The sequence below is a fragment of the Gymnoscopelus microlampas genome, assembly GCF_963454915.1.
Source record: "Gymnoscopelus microlampas genome assembly, chromosome: 10".
Classification (NCBI taxonomy): domain Eukaryota; kingdom Metazoa; phylum Chordata; class Actinopteri; order Myctophiformes; family Myctophidae; genus Gymnoscopelus; species Gymnoscopelus microlampas.
In genome coordinates, this window is record NC_139947.1 from 19,872,075 (window position 1) to 19,881,062 (window position 8,988).

The window sequence follows — 8,988 nt, forward strand, 5'->3', positions numbered from 1 at the left end:
CGGCATTGCTCTATACGAGGCCAATGGCCATCTATAAGAGTGTGTGTGTGTGTGTGTGTGTGTGTGTGTGTGTGTGTGTGTGTGTGTGTGTGTGTGTGTGTGTGTGTGTGTGTGTGTGTGTGTGTGTGTGTGTGTGTGTGTGTGTGTGTGTGTGTGTGTGTGTGTGTGTGTGTGTGTGTGTGTGCGTGTGTGTGTGTGCGTGTGTGTGACTTTTATGGTACATTATTCAAAAGTTACTATATATTGTCTATTTACTATGTTGGATGTTGGCCACCTTGACCATCTTATTATTTCTATACTTTAAAACAAAATGTTCAAATTAAATTTGTAGTGTTTCTTTTGCATTTGTCTTATATATAGATCTGCCTGTGAGCTCTCATTTTGGGTATAACAGCCACCATAGGCCGCCTGGAAGTAAAGCTGTGGTAGTTTTAGTTTATAAATAAGACAAAATAAGTCTTGAAAGAAACAAACATGCTTCTTCACATACTCATGCAAATGCATGTATTGTATGTGCCCCTCATTATATTGGACACACACAGGTCTGGAGAATTTATATCATACGTCACCATCTATCACCATCTGTCCGCCTGTGTATGAGTGAGTGAGTGTCTGTATGTCTGTCTGTCTGTCTGTCCCTGTCGGATCCCTTGGAATTTCCTGAAAAGTAACGGTTTTGACAAGTCACTCACACAGACAGGGGAGATGAAACACAGTGATGATATAACAGTTACTATTTTCCCATTGGCAGCAGAAGGTACACAAGTGCATTTTAGGCGGTTAGAATAACTATAGTGCTAGTTACAGTAAGTGGCTATCCTCCTAACCCGAATATAAAGAGACACTTTTTATTTAGAATAAGTGTGATTTAAAGCTACCAACAGCACTAGCTTCCCTGATTACAGGAAGATTATTCTAGACAAAAGGAGGGCAAAGGAGGTAAAGCCTTAAAAATGACCATTTCACTTAAGATGGCCAGGAAAATAGTGAACAACAATTGTGTCAAATTCTACTGTATATTTATACTTATATGGATCCCATAAATATAAGAAGACAAGCACATACGTGTACACACACACACACACACACACACACACACACACACACACACACACACACACACACACACACACACACACACACACACACACACACACACACACACACACACACACACACACACTCACACACACACACACACACACACACACACACACACACACACACACACACACACACACACACACACACACACACACACACACACACACACACACACACACACACAAAAATACATGGACAACATCCAACAGATTGATGTTTTATTTGTTGATTACACAGCTAGATCAACACAGACAAACCGCCCATCGTGCCATTCACAAGTTAACAGCATTGCAGGTCATCAGTGTGTGTGTGTGTGTGTGTGTGTGTGTGTGTGTGTGTGTGTGTGTGTGTGTGTGTGTGTGTGTGTGTGTGTGTGTGTGTGTGTGTGTGTGTGTGTGTACACTGTATGTCTGATGTGCTGTTGACTTTATTGTACATAGTAAAGCCAAATTTATACTTGGGTATTGTCGTGCACCAAAAATAGCCCTTCTACAAGCTCACAATGTGTCGCATCGCAACGTGCTATGAGCTTGTAGATGCGCTACACAGTGCACAACCAAATATAAATGAGCCATAAGTGCGCATGCACAAAATCTCATTCTAAAAGTCTCGCCTGAAACCCAACAACATTTACATTTTGTGGAATGTACAGTACAGTATGATTGGTTGAAGAGTGAAACGTTGCAGTACTAGATAGTTGTGTGATCATGACAAACTACAGCCATTGTCATGTCTTTCCACTATATTTGAATTTGAATATCTGACTAAATAGTAGAACACAGAGCGAAAATGATGATCGTCGACAAGTTTAAGTGTTAAAAAATGTTGTATTTTTTTCTGGCTAAAAACACACATCACACTGGGGATTCATCGTTCATCTCCTATCCAGAGAGGTCGGTCTGGAGCTCCTTGTTCCGACGCACCTCGGTGGCGTGCTTCTCCTGGGAAAAGGCGGAAAAAAACAAAAAAACTAAACATCAAGCACACAAATAAAACAGGCGATAGAATTGAAAGTGAAAAGAACATACAGTACATACTTTCTCACGCAGCCTCTGCTTCAAGGAGTTCAGGTGAGACTGGCGGTTCTGGTTTATGACCTCCATTTTGTGGTTGAGCTTCTCCTCCGTAATCCTGCTGAAGTTGTTATTGTCTTCCATGGCCTTGAAAAGCACCTCCTTTTCATGTTCCCTCTGCTCAGCCAGATACCGAAGAACGTCCGCCTCCTGGGACTGGAGTCACAGAGGAACACAATTTACAATTTAGGCATTTAGCAGACGCTCTTAATCCAGAGTGATACAGTAAGCAGGTAAATACGAGGTAATACATCTAATGCATAGAGATAGTAATCTAGGATCATAGGTAAACCAAGAACCTATCATCCGTCTAAACAGTATAATATTAAAAAAACGAATAATCTGTACATTGAAACTTATACAAACTATAGGATGCCAGGTCTACAAATGAACATGGCTAGTCTACATACAGTAGCATGCTATCTAAATTACAGTTTAGCCTTTGCATAAGCCTGCAAGGTCGTCAAGGCTAGGGCAAGTGCTACGGGCTAAGGTGGGGTCTGAAGAGGTGAGTCTTCAGATTATGGTGGAAGATTGGGAGTGAATCTGCAGTTCTAACTGCAATGGGGAGTTTGTTATACAGTTTGGGAGCCAGAAGGGAGAAGAGTCATGCACGCACGCACGCACACACACACAAGGACGTTGAGAACCAGTCACTTAAGATGTGCAGTTAAGGAATTCTAGCTCTTAATAGAAAGCAGTCTGTTGAAATTTCCAACTGAAATTTCACAAAGGAAAGCTGAGCTGAGATTCCTTACGGCACTGGTTCTGTAATACTTTGGTTTCAGAACACTGTTCAGTGGCTAATGCACTGATTGTATGCACTGATAACTGATTCTGATGCACATACCGTTAACGCTCAACCAGAGAAAAGATTTGAGCAGAAGTGTTCAAGGACATCCAACAAATTAGTTAAAAAGATTCATGCCTTTTCTTTCTAAGCACAACCAAAGTGAACATTTAAAAAGTGCCCCAAAGACACCATTGTTTATGCAAAGCGCATATTTCCCCAATTTAAATAGGTCTGCATTATTTCCCTGCATTATTTCCCTGAGGGAAAACAAGTACAGATCTAATGAGGTAACATTTCCCTCATTAACAAACTTCCCTTTTAGTGCTGAAGACTCCAGTAATAATTCACACCTAATTCCTTTTCCTTTTGCCCCCAGATTCTTTTTAATATACTTAATTGCAGGTTTGTACATGTACTCTAATCCATTCCATCCATGATATCTTATACGTTTTCTTCACTTGTTTCATTCGTCCTGCACCATTTTTATATATTTTCTTTTTTTCCCCAATGCTTCATCTACACCCATAACTTGCATCCTTAATATTTCACTTAACTTATCCACTCGACTTCTGAATATGGTCTTTATCCAACCCAATACCAGTTGAGAGACAATCGTCTCAGTTTTGGGAGCACTTTTTTTTTTGCTCACTCAACATCGAACATCCTGCCTATGTGTAATAAAAAACTAAAAAAAGTAAATAATTTGAAAACAGAATACTGTAGTTTGGATGCAATATAGGTTATCAACGGGTCCCAACTGCACATACTGTACACAGGAAGTTGACTGAACCAAAACAAGTGCTCCACAAAAGAACTGGCTTGAATGGCTCACACGCCTCCACCCATGGTTTCCGCCCTCTCTTTCTCCTCTTCTCCTCCTCCTCCTCCTCCTCCTCCTACCTTCCTCCTCTCCTCGGCAGCCTCCAGCCTCTTCTGCAGCTCACCCAGGGAGAGCTCCTTCCTGGGAGGTGAGGCCAGGGGGCTGGGCCTATCTGTCGACGGCTCAGTGGGAAACTTCAGGATGACCTCGAACGACTGGCCTGAAAGACGCTTGTTGATCGGCTTCACCTCAATGTCTGGAGAGAAAGATGAGAACCAAAATGTCTGGCATGCATTACCTGAGTGGTGACTGGAGATGAGAATAATAATATTCCTTTTCTCCCTGCCTTATGTATTCTTGGTTGCGCTTGGGTGTAACACACCAGAAATAGCAGATCTACAAGCTTGCAGATCGGCTATTATCAGTGTGTGACACCCGCATGCAACTAAGTATGACTCAGGCTTATCAGTAGGGCTGAGTGAGTGTGTGAGTGTGTGAGTGCGTGCGTGCGTGCGTGCGTGCGTGCGTGCGTGCGTGCGTGCGTGCGTGCGTGCGTGCGTGCGTGCGTGCGTGCGTGCGTGCATGCGTGCATGTTTGGGTGTTTTGCTCACGGCTTCCAGTTTTGGTGCACCTGTTTCCAATTCCCTCCTCAGTTAACACACCTGCCATCCTCTCATCAACCTCACAGTATTTAATCCATGGTCTTCGCTCCACTCGTCATCACTAGATTGTTGTTCAGCCTTCTGAGGTATAGTAACCTGCTTGTCGACAACTATTCTGTTACCTCCTATTGTTACCTTTTTCTAGTGTCTGCCCCTGCAACTTTCCCTCTGCTTCAGAATCATAGTCAGGTTCACCAGCCTGCTTTAATTCTTACTTTCCAAAGCTGCATTGAAGGATTTCCTCATAAATGAATCCAGAACAACATTTATTCCAATGTGTTACTGACCTTCATGTTGGAAGTGGGTTGCAGTAGAGATGGCCTGGGGATACAGACACGAACACAGTACTGACATCATTGACATCTCCTTGATCTTCTCTGTGTAGGCTGCAGAGAGAAAGAAAGACATTAAGATATTGATTGGATTTATATTTTAATACTCTGCAGCTATTTATGTGTGACTAACAGGCCAGTTTTTTGAAGAATTATTACTCAGGGCTAAGGCTAACAGACCATCTCAGTTTTTCCATAGATAATGCAACAAATAGCGAAAATAGCTGATTCAAACATTTTGTCAATATGACATGCCCAAAATAGGAACGCCAGGTTGAAAGTGGTTAAACGCGACCTTTTGACACAAGGAAGAAGAGCTGAAGACGGTGATGCAGCTTTTTTCCCCCTCACTCTCTTTCTATTTTTTTTTAGCTCTACAGCAGAGAACAATTATGCAATATTTAATGTGAATCTCCCCTGCTGCTGCTGACTGTGCATGCAACGTTTCCTTCAGGGTGTCTAGAGGGATTGTGGTCGGTGTGAGCGAGTTCACCAGCTCACCCCCAACAAGGGTTGTTGTTTATGTAAGAGTTGTCAGTAGGGCTGTCACGATCATGACATTTTTACTTGACGATTAATTGTCACACAACCCCCCCTCCCACGTCATCCTGTTTAACCCATTCAATCCGGGAACGCATCTCTGTCATTTTAGATTTCTTTGGATATTCAAAAATAGCCCAGAAGCAAATATTTGAGTTACAAATGTTCACTTTAAAAAATATTCAAGGATTTGCACACATTTTCACGATATCTTTCAAAAAGCAGATATACAAGCTCATAGCGCGACACAGAGTGCCAAAGAAAATAGCCAAAGAAATCTAAAGTGACACAGATGCGTTCCCAGATTGAACGGGTTAAAGACCTGTCAGCCTTTCTCCGCTTAGAAAAAAAAATGTATATCAACTCTCTAACGGCAATTAATTGATTAATATTCCTTTACCTTTTTTATATACATTTAATCGTGTTTATAAAGCTATTCTTCTCCCCCCAAGGCCGGTGTGAGGGTGGGTGAGCACACTGGGTAGATGTTAGGTTTTGTTTTGTTGTATTGGGTATTTGTATTGTATTTGCTAACATTTCATAAAACTATTTAACCAAGTTATCTAGCTAACTTGGTGATCCTGCTTTGTGAAATGCGTTTGATTAAATCGTACAGTTGACAAGTGTTTCAATTCGGTCTGTCGTACATTAATCTCTCAACACAGATTCAGAGCTATGCAGCTGAATCTGTCGGCAACTCTCGTTACAACGTGTAGAGTTTGTTGTTAGTAGGAATGAAAAGAAAGACACACCAACGGAAGTGAAGGGCTGAAGGAGAGTGAACGGCCGACATCTGGTCTCTACACGCGAACGCGGGTGGTGCCCCCAGTGGCAAATTCTCTTTGTTTTGTCGATGGGTTTCCAGATTGGTCGTACATAAACTGCTAAACATTACAGCAATTAAATGTACTTTTATTTAAGTAGCAAGTGCAATAGATTGGAGGATTCTCCGCTTGCATTTGTTTGCTTAGCAATATTATAAAAAATGTGACTTAAATGTAATGTTTGCAGCAGTCGTATAATAAAAGATATTCAGGTAATAGAGTGCCCCAGTTGTAACCACATTTAATTTGCAGGGTAAAATACTCCCCCAAAATAGCCTACTTGAGCTCAACCCATAATGAATTAACAATGTTTTCTTTTTGCCAGAGAGACATAGCCTACAGGAGTACAGGAAGGCAGCACTTTTCCAGCCATGCAGCTGTAGCCACGAGGGCAATCTGAGTCCAGAGTTTTGCCTGGTCATGTAGTGAATTATTAAGAGGCAAACTGTCATCTTTAAATAACCATCGACACTCTCACGCAGCCATTTAGCATGCGCAAAGATTCCAAACATCTCTCACACACGCATACACACACACACACACACACACACACACACACACACACACACACACACACACACACACACACTAGCTTACATAATCCTATATATCTGCTATAGGAATTGAAGGACCAGTCAGGCAGAAACCTGCTTGGGTTGCATTCACACACACAAACACGCGTACAGTGTTCATCCCTGTTGTGCGCATACAGCCCTGTATGTCCGTTTCAACTTTGAATAATTGACAGTGAGTCCATGAGTGAAAGCTGCTATTATTATACTTCGTATAATAATAGCAGCGTACCATGGTGTCATGCGTACCATGGTGTCGTACCATGATGTCATGCAAAAATAGTGCATAGGGTATTGCATGAGCTTGGAGTATACCACTATATTTGCTATTTTTGGAATTATTTTGAAAAATGTCCACCTACATTATACAGGCCCAACATAGAGATGCCAGGTTGAAACTAAGTGGTTAAAAGTGTCTTAGCTACTGTTCCTTCAGAGAGTGATGGAGAGGTCACTTTGGGGAGCGACAGACATCTAATGAACCCCATGAACCTACGTCAGAACACAGCAGCTGGCACACAGCAGCTGGCACACTGCAGTGGTGAACTCCATGCTCTCTTGGTTATACAGTAGCATCCATATTCTGTGGCGAACATTTGCCAAAAATAGTCGATTTACAAGCTCACCTTGTAGATCAGTTATTTCCGGTTAAGCTATAGTAGGAGGCCTAGTATACAGCCATTCAATGACGTACATTATACTCAATTTATACTCTGGATATGGTGTATGGTTTAAGTGGTTAAGAGACAATGAGACTGCAACGTATTCAATTCTTATTACATTTTATTAGTGTCAAATCGCAACAAGTTGTCTCAAGACACTTTACATGTAGAGCAGAGACCCGACATTGTCTCACCCAAGTATCTATGACACAGCCTCAATAGACCAGGTAAAGGTAATCTGAACAGCAGACAATATTTGGAACTCTCTCAGAGAAGAACAGACTCCTATCGTCCTCCTATTGGGAGATACCTAATGTCTAAAGAACAGATTCAGAGCTGCGCTACTGAATCTGACGGAAGCCCCGTTCAGAACGTGTGAGCGTTGGCCTACTAGTGGGCGTGCCTTCAGATCAGGAAGCAGGCCGCGCTTTACCCAATCAAATGTACTGTAGTGGGCGGGATTTACATCTGTGCGTTCGCTTCCCACTGGAAACGAACACATACTCATTTAACAATAGCGTCCTTGGAGCCGACAAAACCACGGAAAGTTAGGAACATTTTAACTTTCATCATAAAAACAAGTGGGCTTATAACCAAAACGATCCATGTTCTTTGGGAGAAATGGTGTTAGTGTTCTGTGGAGAAATATTGTTAGTGGGAATGAAAACATAGGCGCACCACCGGAAATGGAGGGCTGAGGGCAGAGACCAAACGTCGGTTTCCAGTCATCGTCGGTCTATTTAATCACTCCCCCCAGAGTCAAATGCAAAAGTGAAAAACGCTGGGGGCACTGTTTTTCCTTTTTATTTGACGATGGGTTCCAGATTGGGAGATACCAAATAGAAAGACAAGCAGACCTGTTGCTTGTTTAGGCAAAATAATTATTTTGTTGGCACAAGCCTCAGATCCTCTGGGAGTTCGTTCCAACTATGTGTGGTTGTGTGGCATAATAATTAACTAAATGCTGACTCACCATGTTTTGTTTTAACTCTGGGGACAGTTAGTAGACCAGTGCAAAAGCAAGTCAGAGATGTAATTTGGCGCTAAACCATTGAGGGACTTAAAGATAATCAGCAAAGCAATATTAAAAAACATGTGAGCTTCCCCTGAACAGATTATTACATTTTGGGTGGAAAAGGGCAAGATCAGTGATTTAACCAAGGTGTTACATGGCACTGATGGCAGAGATGTAGTAGCACACCAAGGTGCATTGAAATGAAATGAAATTTGGACCATGCTTCAAGTGAGCTTGAGTTAACATCAACATTTAAATGGGATATGCAGTACTATAGCTTCAATAGGCAATAGGCTACACTGCAGTTATTATGAAAGGAAGGATTACATCATTTCTGTCATGATTTTACACAAAAAGTATATCGTCTGTCCGTCCGTCCGTCCGTCCGTCCGTCCGTCCGTCCGTCCATTCTCTGTCTGTTAGCCTACATTATATCAGTCCGATGCACTAAGGTGATATTGATGCCCACGGCTACTTTCTACAGTCAGCCATGCTTGGTGTATGATCTGATTAACTCAACTAAATTGAATCAGGATCAATAAAGACTCACTTGACCTAGTTTCTGATATACCTCCAAATCTCTTAGAGTCT

At 42.0% G+C, this 8,988-nt stretch overlaps 1 protein-coding gene across 1 annotated transcript in view; it reads right to left on the reverse strand.

The window, feature by feature from the left end:
• Positions 1 to 1,399: 1,399 nt before the first annotated feature.
• LOC311053769 (stathmin-2-like) overlaps positions 1,400 to 8,988 on the reverse strand; it is an 11,336-nt gene continuing 3,747 nt past the window's right edge. The window contains exons 2-5 of the mRNA XM_084069456.1: positions 4,740 to 4,838; positions 3,871 to 4,046; positions 2,142 to 2,333; positions 1,400 to 2,045 (exon numbers count right to left, since the gene is read on the reverse strand). Coding sequence (XP_083925582.1) covers positions 1,986 to 2,045; positions 2,142 to 2,333; positions 3,871 to 4,046; positions 4,740 to 4,838 — 527 coding nt within the window. The 3' untranslated portion in view covers positions 1,400 to 1,985. The remainder of the gene's footprint in view (positions 2,046 to 2,141; positions 2,334 to 3,870; positions 4,047 to 4,739; positions 4,839 to 8,988) is intronic.